This window comes from Durio zibethinus, chromosome 1 (genome assembly GCF_047325235.1).
Source record: "Durio zibethinus cultivar Kanyao isolate XHJ-2024 chromosome 1, ASM4732523v1, whole genome shotgun sequence".
In the NCBI taxonomy this organism is placed as follows: Eukaryota; Viridiplantae; Streptophyta; class Magnoliopsida; order Malvales; family Malvaceae; genus Durio; species Durio zibethinus.
In genome coordinates this window covers 4,539,766-4,556,887 of record NC_143162.1, presented here as the reverse complement: position 1 = coordinate 4,556,887, position 17,122 = coordinate 4,539,766, and the positions used below count along the sequence as shown (strand labels likewise).

Here is a 17,122-nt window from a genome sequence, read left to right as displayed (position 1 = left end):
CCTATTTAATACCCAGCGGATGGTGTCAGAAATTCTAGTTTCTCAACAACTGCAAAATCCCATAAACCCATCTTTAAGCTTCCACAGCATCAGAATTCATAAACAAACCCGCAAGGCCCCTCAACCTGGAAATTGAAAGAAAATCCTGTAGATGGTGAATCATGGATCCTACAGATGCAGCTCAATTTTCAGGATCCTTTCTAACTCCATTATTGATTTCCTTCGCCGGCGTAGTTGCCAGTGCTCTAGCAATAGTTGCATACCATTCGTTACTTGCCAAATACTGCCTGAGAAGGGAAGATCAAGAGGATGCTAGAAATCCCTCGATACCAACTGATCATAATGGAGGATTTACAACTGGGGTTGAACATAAAATCCTGGAAACAATTCCAATCCTGTCATTCTCCAGGGAAAAAGTTAAAGAATTCCGTACTGATCAAACAGAATGTGTTGTTTGCCTGGGAGAACTAGAGGAGGGAGACACTGTTCGTCTGTTGCCTAACTGCAGGCATGTCTTTCACGTTTCCTGCATTGACAATTGGTTCCGGGAGCATTCTAGTTGTCCTATTTGTCGAACACCTGTTGCTGTAACCACAGATTCTAGTGTAGCCTCGCCTCCAGGGGGTGATGGAAGGGAACGGGTTCAGGATTTGCCTCAAGGTACTGGACAAGGCCGTGACCAGGCCCCTTCCACATCCGGAGTTCAATCAAATACTTTGCCAAGGCATTGTGTTTCCCTGGTTTTCCCTAGTGAAACAAAACCAAAACAGTTGGTCACGGGGTTGAAGCGATCCTTGTCTATGGATCAGTCCTATATACTAATTAACTTAAGAGATGATAGTGGAAAAGCTTCTTCTTCTTCAACATCAAAGAGGATTTTGGCAAAGAGTAATTCCTACAAGGCACGATCGATGAGACAGTTGGATCAAATGTCTTCATTGTTGAGGTCTTACACTCAATTGCGGATTGGAAGGAGTAGCACCATTCATGGAATCCTTCCCTATTAAGATGCTTTTAGGAAAAAAATTTTCAATTATGTTTTCCAAATGCTTCACATATAGATTAAGTTTTCTTCTTTTGGCCAATATATATAGCTTAAGTTGAATTGAATTTTAACTTCATCTTAGTGTTTTTCTAATAACTAGAGCTTCCGAAGTTCTATATATAGATATAGCTGAAAATAACTCGATTGTTTTGCACGTTTTAATGCAATTAATGCCCCTTTCTATTAAAATTCTCACCTTAATTTAGTCAATTGAAAAGCCTAAAAATATGTGATCAATTGTGAAGGAAAGGCAGGCAGTTTTGCACTAGCTTTTAGTTACTTTGGCTTTTTCCCTTTTAAAGCTTCAACCATTTGATGGATAATGGTGAAAGATCAGTGGAATTTTAGATTTTAGGTGTAAGGTTAATAAGATGATACATAATTCTTAAAGTATACTATAAAAATAAAAACACATTAATTTTTTATATCATTTATAAAGTTAAAAAATTACATTAACAATGTATCTATTTCTATTATAAACTTTAAAAAGTAATTATAAAGAGATAAAGTAGATAGATACGCACAAACAAATTGAATTGAACAAGAGAGCTCTTCAAATTTTGGTAAACAGCACTTCACATAGAGGAAAAAGTTGATTAGCCCCATTTCATGATGAATTAATAAACAATAAAAAAGTTTGTTTCTTTAATTATGTGAACTGCCCATGTGGTTGGTGGACCCATGAAAACTATGAAACAGACTCCACAAACACTTTGCTTTTTAATTTCTTAATTACAATGTACACCTTGCAACAATCAATAATCAACATTTCTCAATTCTTGCATTATTGGATTCTTAACAATATATAGAGAGAGAGGAATTGTTGTAAATGGGACCCAATTCCAAAACATAAAACCTACTTGCCCTTTTGTTTTTTTGGGACTCCCTAACCAAATTATGATACCCTATATCCCCTTTAGTTAGGACAATTGGACTTTTTTTTTCCTTTTTTTTTTTTTTGGTAAAGAAATGGAGAATTGAACTTGATTTTGAGTGGCATTTTAGGACCCAAAAGGTGCACGATGAGGAATTCCTTTTCTTCTCCTTGCACTTGAAGGAGGTGGGGGAGGCGTGGGCGGGTAAATGCCTTGTTGTGAGCCTTCACGCAATTCTTCTTCTTCCTCCCTTGATATGCCTTCTCTTCTATCCATTAACACCTCATTCTTAGCCTCTAAGGCAAAACTTGCATTCCCATTTCTCTTGATTCCTACAAGCTAAGTTGATATTAAAATGAGATTAAAATTTCACTGTTTTAATTAAGTAATTAACATCTCAATCCAAGCAAAATTTACATATATAGATACATCTCGAAAAATATCATACAATGTGATACAAGCCATCTTTTACGCATATCATATAATAATTGATGGAATTGATAATGATGATCAATGTGGTGGTAGTTGTGATGGTGATGTTTATATATATATATATATATATATATATATATATATGTGTGTGTGTGTGTGTGTGTGTGTGTGTGTGTGTGTGTGAATGAGGGATGATGATTATGATGTACTATTATGCATGTTGATGATAATGTGACCACATAGGTGATGGGTGGTGAATGATGATGATGATGATTAGAAGAAAACATGTAGAATGTGAAGCAAAATAGAGAAAATGAAGGTAAATTATGGCTAACCTTACATCCCAATGAACAAAAACGAACTGGGTCCAAGAGGCTTCTTCCACAGATTTCACATAAATGAGCTACTGATCCTTTTCCAGATTTTGGTTGAGGCCTCTCATTCAGAAATAGAACCCTTGCACTGTTTATCACATAAGTTTGCACCCCACTTATATCCAACACTTTTTGAATCTCTGTAGCCCTCACTACATCATGATATGAAGATCTCCTTATCTAAAAACAAATTAAACCCACATCCCATTATTACCAAAAACAAGTTTTAAAATAATGGAAATGAATAAATAGCAGAAAAAAATGTCAATTTCCATATTGAGTTTACCTGAATTACTTGGTGATCATTGTGTTTAGAAGAACGGCAATAAAAGCAAAATGCATCTCCTTTACAGTCTAAACAATACATGTTACATTCACCCCTCGCTGCATCTCCATGTGTTCTGCAAACTGTGAAAAAAGCTGCACTTAGCAATGACTCTAGCCATGTTGGCACCAGCATTGTAGCCTGTCTCAAGAAAACCAAGAAACAAAATGAATAATGGGACAAAGAAACCAAACCAGGGAAGAACAAAGAACAAGAAAGAAGTAATGGCAATGGCGCCATTACCATTGCTGATTAAAGCAGAGAGCAATATGGGGTTTAGATAAGGAAATGTGAAACGCTGGATTGATTTTCCTTTGACGATAATGGAAGAGAAAACTTTAAGATCAAAATGCAAAGAGAGAGAGAGAGAGAGAGAGAGAGAGGTGAAACCAATTTGCAACTTGGAATTCAACCAACAAAACAGCGCCTGGACTAAGGGACAAGGCTCATAAACAAATGCAGCACAGTGTGGGGAGTGCTTTCGACGGAGGAGATCGATGGTGGTGGCTGAAGTTTATCAACAGCCGTTGGATGAATAGACAAGGATGGCTTTGGCGCTTACGCTACTTTTGGTTCTCCTTTTGCGTCTCTACGTAGGCACAAGGTCGGCCCCCTTAGCTACTCAACATGAGGGCTTCAATGAATATAGCTATTCACAGAAATTGTTCACCACCTACCTATGTGCCACATGTGCAGGCTTCCACGTGGCTTAATCAGGATGGTTGGTTTGAAATAAGAGGGCCCTAATGTTTTTTCATATATATCATTATTATTCATTACAATAATTGTAGGGAAGAAATTTTACATAAATTGATTTTCATGAAAAAGAACTTAATTAATTTATAAATAATAGAAAATGTTTAGATTTAGACAAATGAATTCATGTCACACCCTCATTAAATTAAGTTATAGGTGTCCAAAATTAAAATGTGTAACAAGAGTCCATTTTTTTCTGATTAATTGACTGCAAAATCACATGTTCAACCTTTCATAATGTAAAGGGGACATAAGTCACATAAGGGGCACATCAATCAAATAACAAATAGAATAAAACTTTTCCTCAATCCAAAAGCAAAAAAAATCAACCACTACTTTAATTTTTTGTTTTCCATATTCACAAATCAAAATTAATTTAGGGTATAAACAATGACCATTAAAAGCTTAATGTATAGTCTCTTTTCAATATTATATTTATATAACATTATGAAATTTGAGACTTAATTCGATTGATTTATATAATTATTTTTTAAAAAAAATATTATCTAACAGTTTAAAACTTAAATTTTAACAAATATAATTTTTTAAATTTTTTTATATAAAATGGTAAAATATATAAAATACCCAACTGTTTAAATCAGTATAATATATAGTTGTGGGGTTGCCAGCATCACAGTGCTTTTGGGTGGGTTCCAGTTAAAATTAAATCATTCATTTTATGCTCCATTACAGTATGAAAAATTAGAAAATGACATGGTTCGGCTCGGAAAGGGATTCATAATCTTCATAATTAAAATGTAATGCTGATCACTTAGGTATCAGAATCTTAGTTTCATCATATATAAGAAAAATTAATTTATATATAGAACTTAAAAAAATAATAAATCATTTTTTCAAGTGAAAGAAAGAAAAGTTGAAGGAAAGGTAGGTATGGATGATGACGATGATGGAAATTAAACGGATGCAAATTATGAGGTAAAATGTCATCCAAAACTTTATGCCTAAACAAACAAATTAAAGGAATATGGAAAAAAAAAAATCCCACAGTATATCAGAACATTTTAAGGACTTGTCTGAAAAAATGCTTTTCTTGATGCGCATGTGTTGGTGGGCTAGAAAAAAAGATTAATGCAATCGGAATAGTAAAGTTAAATTCTTTAAAGAAATTAAATTAAATTTAATTAATTTGTGTAACTATCTTTAATAACAATATCAGGATATTTGAATTTAAATTTTAATTTTTATAAAATTTTTTTATTTCCAAATTATGATAAAATTAATTCCCCTTAAAACAATAGTTATATTAAATTACTATTTGTTATAAGAATTTATTAATTTTTTAAAACATTCTGTGTGACAATTTTCCAAAGTCTGTTGATAGGGCTCTTAAATTTCACTAGAAGTGTTTTAGGTAAACATTTCATAATAATAATAATCATTTTCTTGACTAATCACTAATCAGGTATTATTATCTAAATAAAAGATCTTTTGTCTTTACAATATTAATTTAAAATTTACTTAAAAAGGGCTTTTCATTGTTGTAAAGAAAAAAAAAAAAAAGAAGAGCAATAAATTTTCGCCAAAAGGACAATTGTTATCATAGCATCACTAACGTTAATTTTCATGCATATGATTGTGAATTCTATATGCTGCAACTTTTTTTTTTTTTAAAGGGGACATAGCCCTACAAGAGAAGGAGATTGGGATGGAATCCCAATTTTAATGTCTTTTTAAGATTTTTTTTATAACTAGATCAAAAACTGAAGATCATATTCTGCAACTTTGCCATTTCATTTGGTCGACTTTTTCCTTGAAGTGGCAGAAAGTGATTGGTTCAAAGTACAAAAAAAATATTTAAAAAAAAGGTGGGCTACCTTTGTGTACGAATCATCGCTGGCAACATGGGAATGTGAATCATGTCAAGCTCTCCTTAGTTGTAAAATCATATGTAATAAATTGATATAATAACTAATAAGAGGTTGGTTTACTTGATTACATTTATTTTTTTTTATAAAAAAAATTTATGTTTAAATTTTGTTAATAATCACTTATTAAAATTATTTTGAATATATAATTTATAATTATCTATTTTAAATTATTAAATATAATATATTTTATTTTAACATAAAAAATTAAATGACTTATTTATTCTCAAATTTTGTTATTTTTTATCAAAAAAATGATATAATAATAAAAGTATTTAATTTTTAATAATTTTAATTACAAAAAATAAATAAATTTAATTTGTGATGATCATCAAATCATAAAATGTCCATGTTATCCTTAGAATCTAGAGTTAAATAAAATAATAAGAAAAAGGTAATACTATGAGTTCCCGGCATATCAATCATTTGAAGCCACATGGCAGTTTTTAATGTTGAAGGGTTTGATTAGATTTTGAACAGAAAAATGTACGTAAGTAGCTGGCAGAAAAGCAGAAGAGTACGTAAAAAAATGAGTAAGCTGAAGACCTTCGAACTGCCGGGAGAGTGACATTAGAGGTGCAAAATACCACTCGAATTTAATGATTTATTCTCTGATATATAAAAATTAATTAATCAAGGAATTTAGTAATTAAGTAAGACATTTCCCTTATATTTCGATTGCTTATGAAATAGAATTATATATTGTTTTGATAAAAAAAAAATGGTAACCATACTTTGTTTCAATGATAAAAGAAGGTTACGAAACCATTCTCATATTAATATCCTTACAATTTTAGTATTAGAAAAATGGTACATACAAATTTATTCATAACAAATTTCAACTTTATGAATTTTTTATTGAAAGTATTTTTATATTTTATCTTAACTTAATTTTTCATAGTAATTTTAAAAATACATTTTTGCATAAACAGTTCAATATATTTTAAGATTTTATTTTTGATAAAAGAGTAAAAAAACTCTTACACTTAAATTTAATAATCGTTCAAATTCTTTTTTTTTTTCAAATAATCAATTTCTCAAATATTTATTTTTATCAATTTAACTTTTATTAGAGAAAAAATAATTGACTGTTTTTGTTTAATTGAAGGCTTAATTAAATTAAAATAGATATATAAGAGTTTAATTAAGTAAAAATAAATATTTAAGAGTTCAATTGATTCAAAATAAAAGATTTAAGATACAATTGATTGTAATAAAATATCAAAAATTTAAATAATTATTTAATTTTTATTTGAAAATCATTTTAACCCTTATACCTTTATTTTTAGAATGTTGGTCACAAGGATCAAACTTGGTTAGAGTTTCTATTTTTATTTTCGATGACAAGAAATCATTTGTAAGTAAATCCAAACATATGAACCAATAAGGATTTACAAGAATGACTAATTTTCACCAAGTTACTCTTAAAAGGAAGATTTAACCCTAGGATCATTAAAAAAAATTTTGTAAATTTAAATTTTAATTCAATTGATTTATATAATTATTTTTAAAAATTAGTAACTAACAATTTCGAAGTCTAAATCTCAGCATATTTAACTCCTTAATTTATTTTTAAATTGCAGCTTTCTATGTTAAAAAAATAAAGCTTCTATAATTTTTTTTACTTGACTCAAAGCTTTTTCATTTTCTAATGCATGTATTTCATTGCATTTTCAAGGGAGCTAAATTTCATTAGAGGTTTTTTTTCCTACTTTGGAGAAAGAAGAATAATTTGAAAAATCAAGTAGTCATGACAAATCATCTTTTCTGTACCCACTAACATGAAGTTGAGAGGAAAGCTATGTCCCTTCCTTTACAAATTTGAACAAGTAAACAGTCACACGCTTAGCCATTTCTAGAGGAAATGAATTTGTCTTAATGTTCATTTCTGCCAACTTGGATAGACTGCGCCCATTTCCAAGTTTAAAAGGTCATTAAGCTTTGTATCAATGTTTACGTTTCTCAATGAAAAACAAAACCCAAATGTGGTCCTCCCAAAAAGGATATTGTCCCTTCCTTAAAACACGGCCAATTGAAGGAACCTTTCAACTTTTTGTTTTCATTAACCACATAATAGAAAATTAGGTAAACGAGGTGAACCCCTGGTGTGTCTCCATTAATCAGCATGAAAAAGGAGTAAATATGAGAATTTCGATGTTTAATTTGATGGACCATTATCATATTATCTTAAAATTCATTTGAATGAACGAATAAATTGATTATCATGTCGATAATTTTTTTCTTTGTAAGATAAAATTTGAAGATAAATAAATTATTTAATCTTTCAAATTAAAATAAAATGTATCGTATCTAATAGTTTTAAACATGCGTTGATAATTTTTATAAAACTTTAATGTCTCCTGAGTTTAAAAAGGTAAATAACAGTGTCTATATCTGACAAAATTTTGTGATTATCCATGGCAATGCCCCTCTTTGCTTTTCGATTTCAATGATTGGTTTTTTTTCTGCTCGAATGTCACCACCATTTGTAGTCTCTTTCTTTTCAGCATTCCGTTTCCTTTGTCATGGGAACTATAACCAGTAAACAGCTGCTGTTTAACTGATAATTTCCCAACTGTTAGCAGTTAAGGTTTCAATTTAGAGGGTCTGAATTCCAATTTTGGAATAAAAGAGATCAATGTCACAAGTTTAATTAATTTGCATAATTTTTATAATGGGGGTGAGAGAGATCACATGCTTTGCTTAGGTTTAATCTTCTCTCTTATAAAATTATAAGAGCATGTTCTCCCATGCTAATTTATTATATTCATAATTTTATATATGAAATGCTTTTCACAAAAATCGAATCTATTTGATTAAAAAAAATGTTTTTCTCTTATAAGTATATATTTTAATGCATTAAAATATTATTTATTATTCTTCAATTGGCAATTACACCTTACTATCAAACTACCATTTACTAATAAAATTAAGTAATAGTTGATTATTTTTTAAATCAATTGATATATTACTGAAATTTACATTTAAAAATTATGAATACAAAAAAATTTAAGCACATAATATTCTCTTCAGTCAAATATATAATTAAATAAAAAAGTTTAAGAGTAAATTAAGAATTAAAAAAATAATATCGAGCAATAAATTCTTATATTTGTTATAAACTATTCTCTTTGTTAGTTGGATTAACTATCTTTTTTTTTATAAACTAGTAATTAGGAACTAAAGTCAATCATATTATATAAAAAGCTTGTTTCTCAACCATCATTTAGATTATTCCCCTTTGTTTATTTAATCAAAATTAGTACTACATACGTAAACAATCTAATCCAAAACAAATTTAAATACATTATTTAAATATAGGAGCTAGGAAAGTCCCAAGGCAAGCATGGGAAATTGGGAATAGTATCCATAGGAAATATTAATTTCCACCAACTAACATGTTCGAGTGGTTCAGATGTTTACATCAATAGGTACCTAGGTGGGCATACCCAAAATTGACATAAATCAGCATATTATTTGAAGATATTTGTGATTTGTATTTCAATAGAAAAAGTGAAAAAAAAAATTAGAATCTTCTAAAAAAAATTTTCTTTTAAGAAATTTCATTATAAAATATATAGCATTGAATGTTGGTTTAAGTGATTAGAGGGTTTGTTCATTTTTTATTGTTTCAAATTCGTTGAGTAATTAAAAAAAATAATTTTTTATAAATTCATTAAATTCAATGTAAATAAATATACTTAAAATTTTTTTAACTTTTAATTTTAATAGATCCGGAAATTTAAAGAAATAAATAAAAATAAAAAATAGTAGTACACAGCAATGGAATTCCTTCATCAAATTTTGTCGGTTACCAGGTTTAAATTGGATAAAGGCTTTGCAGTGAGGCCTCTGATATAATTTTGGTCGATTGGACCTAATGCCCATATTGGTATCTAGGCCCTGTAAAAGACGTAGCCATTTTCGTTCAACAAATGTGTTAAAGAGGAAGCAACTGGTTTAAATATGCCTATAAATAAATGAAAATATGAAAACCATCAAAATTAGTTATTAGTATATTCTGAATATTTGCTTGAATTAATTTAATAAATATAGTTTAAAAATTAAAAGAAATTTTATATTTAAAATAATATTAATAATGATTTATAAAAAAAATTAAACTTAAAAATATTTGATAAAAACACTGAATTTAAAACTAATAATGAGATGGAAGAAATAAACTCTTTCATTAATTTTTATGAAATTAAGAAAATGATTTTAGTATATATAATATTAAATTTTTATTTTTTTATAAATCAATGTTGCATAAATTTAATTCCAAAATAATTTTAAATATAAAAAAATAAAAGATTTAACTGTTAAAAAAACTAATTTTTAAATATCTAAAAGAATTTTAAAAAAAGGTCGAAGAAAATATTTGTTAATCGTATGGAATAATCGAGGAAATTTCGCTCATTAATGTCGATGTAAGATCGAGGAAATTCCGTTTCAATTTTAGAACTAGTGAAAATGAAAGGAGAAAACGGTCCCGTTGAAGGAAGTTTACCTGTATTTTCCCGGTTACTTCATTGCAGAGCCTCGTCTACTGACGCGTGTCCAAAACCAATAAAAAACATCCACGTGTAACCAAAATGGTTTTAAAAACAAAAGTCTGATCTTCCCTTGATTTTACACCATTATAAATAAATAAATAAATAATATAATCTCTCAAACCCAAATTAAAAAAATTAAAATTAAAATAAAAAAATCGAAATAATATTTCCTTACTCTGTAAGAAACAATTCACTTCTTCTTCGTCTTCGTGGAAGATTCAATCAATCAAGGTTTTTTTCTGTTTCATTTTTTGGGTTTCGACTGATTGGGTTGATTGATTATCCAACGATCAATAACCCTCCCTTTTCGGAGCAATGTTCAAGTTCTGGTATTTTTCTTTCTTTAATCACTTTTGTTTAATTTCCTTTTGATTTATTTGGATGGTTGAGTTCAACTTATTCGCTTCTGTTTTTAAAGTTTTGAATTTCGATATCCAGATTCTAATTTTGTTGTTTTTTTTTTTTTTTTATGCTGATTTTTTCAATTGTTGTGAATTTTGATTAATTTCACTTAGATTTGTGACTTTGTTTAAACTTTGTTCGAAGTTTCTTTGAAATTCATATAATTGCGGGTTTGTTTGATTTTTAGGGTTAACTTGTGAGTTATTCCCCATTTCCTTAGAATTTTAATGTATACTGTATATTTAGAATCACCATTTACAATTTTTTTGGGCGTTGAAAGGCTGTTTGATTATCAAAAAGACCAAAATTTATGCTAAAGGACAGTTGGGTCATTTTATTTTTGTAGTATAAAACTTGTTTTAGTTGGATGAAAAATTTAACTAAACCAAAAGCGTTCAATCTTCTTCCCTTCGTTTGTTGTTTGAAATATAGAACAAATGCATGACAGAAATGAAACTTGCATTAGCAGTTTTAAATAAGCATAACGTGGGATTTTAGTTGCTAATATTTATTTTCATGAAGTTGGATTTAAGGATGAGCATCTCCTAATTGCTTAACATGTTAGGGCAAGTCTCAAGTGTAGACATGTTTCTTGTATTGTTGGTGCTATTACCTAGTTCTTTTAATATTCACCAGCAATTTATACACCTTATGATGGATTTCAATGGGGTAACCCTGACAAATGCTTTGGAAATTATATCATTTTAAAAAGTTGCGTGGGTACATAAAGTTGCGTTGTAGTTGTACTCATACAATAATGGTCCACGGTTAAACGTGATCTTGGTATCTTTATTTGGAGTTATTTATCTTTCCACTCACATATAATTTGTGAAGTTTATTTTGGTTTCACTAAAATTTTGACAATGTTGCAGGGGTTCACAGGAGCAACAAGCTCAGCCACGTCCGCAAGAGGGTTCTTCACATTCTTGGTATCCTCCTTCTGTCAGCTCTCCTAGTTCTTCCCGACCTATGACTCCTAGTGGCAGTGCTTCTAACAGCTTCAACTTACAGAAGCCTGCAGAACGGCCACATTCTTCCTCACCTGTTTCACCTCCTGAAGCTGCAGGAATCATTGCACTTTTAAAGGACAAAAGGTGAGACGTCTGGTTCTTGCACTTCATCATGCTATTGGCAAAGCCAATCTTCTTTTCCTCTTGTGACAAACATTTAAATTTCTAATTCCATATTATTTTTTTGCTTTACTAATGAATTATTCTCTTTTATTAATTTTCATTTTTCAGTTTTGATTATTTGCATTTGTGGCTTAAGAAAATGTTGGGAAATTATTGAAGGAAGAGTGCTTGTTTTTCTTAAGAATGTATCTTGACTCCTAATCACTTTCTTTTTTTCTTAGTGTTGATGAATTACGGAAGCTTTTGTCTGACAAGGATGCATACAATCAGTTTTTACTATCAGTTGACCAGGTTAAAATCCAAAACAATGTGAGTAGCAAAATTTGCTCTAGTTTATTTGAATTCACCTTTTCAAAGTAAGAATTTTGCATGTTGTCTGTCCTTTTGCACCATATGTCATGTTCATGGTTTGTGGTTTTCCCCTTTGGTCTCAAATAGCCTGATGGTTTGGCTTTTAGGCCATAGCATAAACGAAGATTTTTGGTTAACCAGTCAGTTTGTCGAGATTGATTGTCTATTGCGGACCCCAAAATCAAAATGTTTAGAGGATAAGGGCTATTCAGATTATTGACTCATAATACTAGTTTTTGTGTGCTGGTGTTGCCTTGTCATATATCCCAACCCCCAAATGCTGATACTATAGGGGCTATAAAGATAGGCCATTATTGGTTGCCCACAGGTACATAGTAGTAAGGAGCTAGGGTCTCATAAAGTTTTGATTGCTTCGGTAGTGGGACCACGTTCCTGTTTAAAAAGGATTAGTCCACAATGGTTGTTATTAGGACCATTTAAAAGACATGGAAAGTAAGACTCAACTCCAAGTACTGAGGCAAAGATGACCTCATGGTTCTGTTGGCTAGCCTGTCAAATTCTGTTAGCTGGATCTTTTTGGTTCACCTTGTTTCATTCATTCAGATGTGCTTTTAAATAGGAGCACTACTCATCATAAACTATGACCTTGTTCTGTGTTCTATCTTAATGTAAATTGCAGTTACTGTTTCAGTTCCTTGTTGGTATTATGATGTGATTACTCTCTTAGCTATCTGAAGTTGGAATTCCATTGGATTGAACAACACATGCATGCAACGAGAAAACCATGTTTGTCATTATTGCGTATTTCATCATTTCGGTGGTTTCTTACTCTTTCTTGATAACTTTCACCAGATAAGAGATGAACTTCGCAAGGAGACTTTGCAGCTTGCTAGTGAGTTCTTATTCCAACATAGTTCTGATAGTGTCATGAATTTCATAGATAGAAATGTGCAACTGGAGACGAATGCTAATTTATATTTTCTAACTAAACAGGGAACAATGTGGATAAAGAACCACGAATAATTGAGCTAAGAAACCAGGTGAGATTTTCAGAACTGTCTTATTTCTATTTTCCATTAATTAATGTCAGTATATCAATTGTAAAACCTTGTTTTTTTCTTCTTTTCCTTTCACAGTGCAGAATTATCCGAACAACTGAACTGGCTGCAGCTCAGGAAAAACTAAATGAGCTTGAGAAACAGAAAGAAGAGATTTTGAAGTTCTACTCCCCCGCATCATTTATCAATAGGCTTCAAGGTACTTATTACTGATTATATATTCCTAAGTTCGAGGGTTGAGATCATTGATACATAGAAATTAAGGATAGTGTGTTCTTCTTTGCAGATGCAATGAATGAGACAGAAAAGGAATCAGAAATTGTGCACAGGCAGCTCCTTGACAAGGAGATAGACCTAGGGACTTTTGTTCAAAAGTACAAGAAGCTCCGAACTACTTACCACCGGCGAGCTCTCATTCATCTTGCAGCTAAAACATCTCCATTTGGATGATGAGAAAACCTGGAGATAGTTATCCATTGTATACCTTATTAGTGAGAGGCTGTTGCTTGTTCTTGGTGTATGAAATTCATATATTCTCACTTTGTTTTAGGCGAAAAGCCGAATAAAACCTTGGAACTTTTTCCGATCGATTAAATCCTTGTAGTTTTATTGTGTTCAATTCGATCCTTCATTCAGCCTCCAGCTAGATTGAGAAGAATCATATATACTTTAAAATGACAAAATGAATTTGGCAGTTTAGCGAGATGGGAAGATGTGCATATATTTACATTTGTATTACTACATTTCTATAATATTTATTGAGATAATCAGAACCCAAATTTGGCAGTTATGATATGCCTTACTACTTTTGTATCAAACCAACAAATATGCATATATCTATGACTAGCAAAAAGATTGTAAGAGAAAACATAAGACTAGGAGATATGGAGACTCCAATTATTCTTCTAGGCGAGCTACTTCTTTTTCCCATTTCAGTCCAAACATCTGCCGGCCAAAAGGAACAATCAGATTATACCGGAAAACCTGCAATCCAAATACCATTTTCATTTACTTTGGGACACATTAGTAACCAAATACAGAGAATAACACAATGCATTAAGGGGTTACCTTATCATTAATGTCACGCAGTTGCATCTTTAGTGCTTCACAACGCTCGATCCATTCGACATGATCTCCATTGCATTTGCTTGTCCATGCTATCTTTAAGGCAACTCGCCATTCGGATACTTTACTCCTGATCTCTTTGTTAAGTTCAACCCACTCGGGTGCACATCCATTCTTTGAGAGAATCCTATAGAGGGTGTCTTCTGCTGGATCTGCATGAGGATTTGTGTCAAGGTTAAGAGGTTTGCCTTTTCCTGGTAAATTCTCAAACTGACCCTCTTCCATTGAATGCCATATTCTTTGCTCGACTACATTGATAATGTCGGTTTCTGACCTGTCCAAAACAATTACATGACAGATTTTTATCTCAGCAAAGAACCCAACCATGACATTGCTCTAAAAAGGTGGATATCAAATTGGAAAGACTTTTGAAACCATTAAAGTTTTCTACCCTGAATGTGAATCATTGAAATAAGTATGTATAATGCATCCGCACGCGTCTATTCCAAAGTTTTCCTCTAAATTAACAATGGTAGAATTAATACCATAGCCACCTCTTTTTCAAAAGCAAAAATCACACACCAAAATCAACAGTTTTTAAGGTCCCAAAACAAAGGAAGCCAACCCCATTAAACCCAAGCAGACCCCAAAATGAAGCCAATATAAGAAAACAACCAGATCAATCATAGTACCAATAAGCCAACAAAAATGGGAGGTTTAAGTTGAAGTCAAGTGACAACTAGCACATAGAAACAGGACCAGATCCATTTCTACAAGGAATATCAGGTCACCTTCAATGCCCAAATCGAAGAGGCTCTTGCCAGCGATGTGAATTGTACGAAAGAATCATGAAGAATTGAAAATAATTGAGACTAAATATGAAAAATTTTCATTATTTAACTAAAATTTTGAATTTTTTATATAATATTGTAGTTGATGTCAAAACGAGGTAAAGTGAAACTATGAAGATACACAAAATCGAATTATTCAGACCTGACGGCGTTGCGTTGGCCACGTAGCTCGGGAGGAAGTTTACGATCGTTGACGGCGTCTATCACGGCTGATAAACGGTCGGTTATCTTTTTCTCGCGCTTCGACGATGAAGAATTAGAAGCTGTTGGTGCTGAGGACGAAGAGGAAGAAGAGGACCACCTGAGTCTGGACCCGCCATGGCTAACCAACGGAGATGAGATCTCTACCGTTGATCTAGTAATCAAAGACGACGAAGAAACCAACGACGACGATGCAAGCAGCTTTCTCGCAAGCCGAGTGGCCATGGGTGAAGCACAGCTGTGGAGGGTTCTAGCTAATTGCTCCTCATAATTAGGATTTCAATTATATTTTTGGTAAGTAGATACACGACAGATTAAGGTTTTGCCACGTGGCAATTTCAGCTAATGCCACTGCAAATTAAATGAACATAAAAATTTTCTTTTATTCATTTCTATAAAAAAATATATTTTTGGGTCAGCTGACATCATTTTTAGTGTAATATAATTTTCTGCTATTAAAATATAAAAATAATATAAGGCAAGAAGAATTAAAGTTGGACTTTGATACTCCAAATGATATTATATTATCAATTTAATTAATTCTTAACAATAAAATAATGAAACTGGAATATTTAGCAGATACTCCAAATGATAAATTCTGTAAAAGTAATTTTAATTCCATTGAATTTTTTATTAAAATTAACAAAATTAAAATATTTCATGAAATATTAATATAAATATCATTAACAAAAGTCTGATATTGATTCAGAAATAGTAACAAATTAAACCTGAATTTCAATTAAAAATATTATTTATGCATTAAAAAAATGTCAGTGAATTTTGAGAAAACAAAGAGAGGAAGAATGGAAGTTTGATTCTCCCCAAAAACAAGTAATTAGTAATTATTGTTTCCATTGCATTCCAAGGACTGATCGGTGCCAGCAGCTGGTTTATCACACCTTGGGGTAGTGTAGAAAAAGGTGCCAAGTTGATATTGAACCAAATCACGGTAGAGAACAGTAGGCCTAATGGGGAGTTTCACTCCAGTTTGTCCTCCAGCGAAGTTGGTGGGAATGTTGCATGTTGGATGAGGGGACGAAACCAGCCTAACCAAGCATGATTTTGGTTGCAATTCTTTGCCATTGATGTATTTGTTTACAACCATGTTGAATTGCCCTTGCTCGTCGGTTTCATCACTTCCATAGTACATGATCCTGCTCCTGTCATCCATGCATGTTACTGATAACTTGCAACCTGCAAATCATTCATTAATTATCCTTGAGTTATTCATAATGCTTTAATTTCAATCCGATTTAAAAAATTTGAAAGTTTTTGAATTTATTTCAAATTCATTAATCAATTAATATGCTGTTAGAATTTGAATAAAAATTTGTTAATCGATGCTTGAATGGATATATATATATATATAGTTAAAATTGTTCAAAATATTTATTGGTATATTGATGAATGGATGAAAGATGAAATTTATTGAAGAAAATATATTCAAACATTATGTTAGAAAAGAAATAAAAAGGAAATTAACATTGATCGATATTCCAACCTACCTTTGATAGGTTGGGTGCCTTGGGCCCATTCCCCATAGCCCTTGGTGCAGTCCTGGCACAAGACTTTCCCACCAAGATTTATAACTTGGAGGCCAGGAGCCAAGGTGGCTCCTGCTTGATTAGTGGTGCATCCCATCAAAACCGAGGCTGCAATTAACATCAACACCATCGTAGCCATCTTTTACGATTTCGACTCTTCTTCTTTGGACATATTTGCCTTAGAAGAAGCACCGTATATAATACAAGGAAGATGGTGAAGGTGTCCTGAATTAGGGGCAGGGGTGGAAGAGCACTACTTGAGACGTGCACTCCTTTTTTCGTTATCTTATGTTATGTGCATAGTTTATAT

At 31.5% G+C, this 17,122-nt stretch overlaps 5 protein-coding genes across 5 annotated transcripts; 2 read left to right on the top strand and 3 right to left on the bottom strand.

The window, feature by feature from the left end:
* Positions 1-11: 11 nt before the first annotated feature.
* Positions 12-1,234, top strand: LOC149520294 (RING-H2 finger protein ATL8-like). The gene has a single exon (XM_089760022.1). It carries the CDS (start codon positions 162-164, stop codon positions 1,005-1,007), a length of 846 nt encoding a protein of 281 aa, XP_089616148.1. The 5' UTR covers positions 12-161; the 3' UTR covers positions 1,008-1,234.
* Positions 1,235-1,557: 323 nt separating this feature from the next.
* Positions 1,558-3,641, bottom strand: LOC149520293 (protein RGF1 INDUCIBLE TRANSCRIPTION FACTOR 1-like). Its single transcript, XM_089760028.1, has 4 exons — positions 3,295-3,641; positions 3,013-3,192; positions 2,688-2,906; positions 1,558-2,259 (listed from the first exon to the last, which is right to left on the bottom strand). The coding sequence occupies exons 1-4, from the start codon at positions 3,295-3,297 to the stop codon at positions 2,047-2,049; spliced, it is 615 nt and encodes a 204-aa protein (XP_089616154.1). The 5' UTR covers positions 3,298-3,641; the 3' UTR covers positions 1,558-2,046.
* Positions 3,642-10,324: 6,683 nt separating this feature from the next.
* LOC111311791 (vacuolar protein-sorting-associated protein 37 homolog 1-like) lies at positions 10,325-13,770 on the top strand. Its single transcript, XM_022911486.2, has 7 exons — positions 10,325-10,575; positions 11,521-11,742; positions 12,003-12,090; positions 12,946-12,985; positions 13,087-13,133; positions 13,230-13,350; positions 13,438-13,770. The coding sequence occupies exons 1-7, from the start codon at positions 10,562-10,564 to the stop codon at positions 13,599-13,601; spliced, it is 696 nt and encodes a 231-aa protein (XP_022767221.2). The 5' UTR covers positions 10,325-10,561; the 3' UTR covers positions 13,602-13,770.
* Positions 13,771-13,872: 102 nt separating this feature from the next.
* Positions 13,873-15,539, bottom strand: LOC111311790 (uncharacterized). The gene is made up of 3 exons (XM_022911484.2): positions 15,210-15,539; positions 14,220-14,550; positions 13,873-14,135 (listed from the first exon to the last, which is right to left on the bottom strand). The coding sequence occupies exons 1-3, from the start codon at positions 15,491-15,493 to the stop codon at positions 14,049-14,051; spliced, it is 702 nt and encodes a 233-aa protein (XP_022767219.1). The 5' UTR covers positions 15,494-15,539; the 3' UTR covers positions 13,873-14,048.
* A 456-nt stretch (positions 15,540-15,995) lies between these two features.
* Positions 15,996-17,090, bottom strand: LOC111311004 (Pollen Ole e 1 allergen and extensin family protein). Its single transcript, XM_022910383.2, has 2 exons — positions 16,774-17,090; positions 15,996-16,462 (listed from the first exon to the last, which is right to left on the bottom strand). The coding sequence occupies exons 1-2, from the start codon at positions 16,949-16,951 to the stop codon at positions 16,104-16,106; spliced, it is 537 nt and encodes a 178-aa protein (XP_022766118.1). The 5' UTR covers positions 16,952-17,090; the 3' UTR covers positions 15,996-16,103.
* Positions 17,091-17,122: the final 32 nt, after the last annotated feature.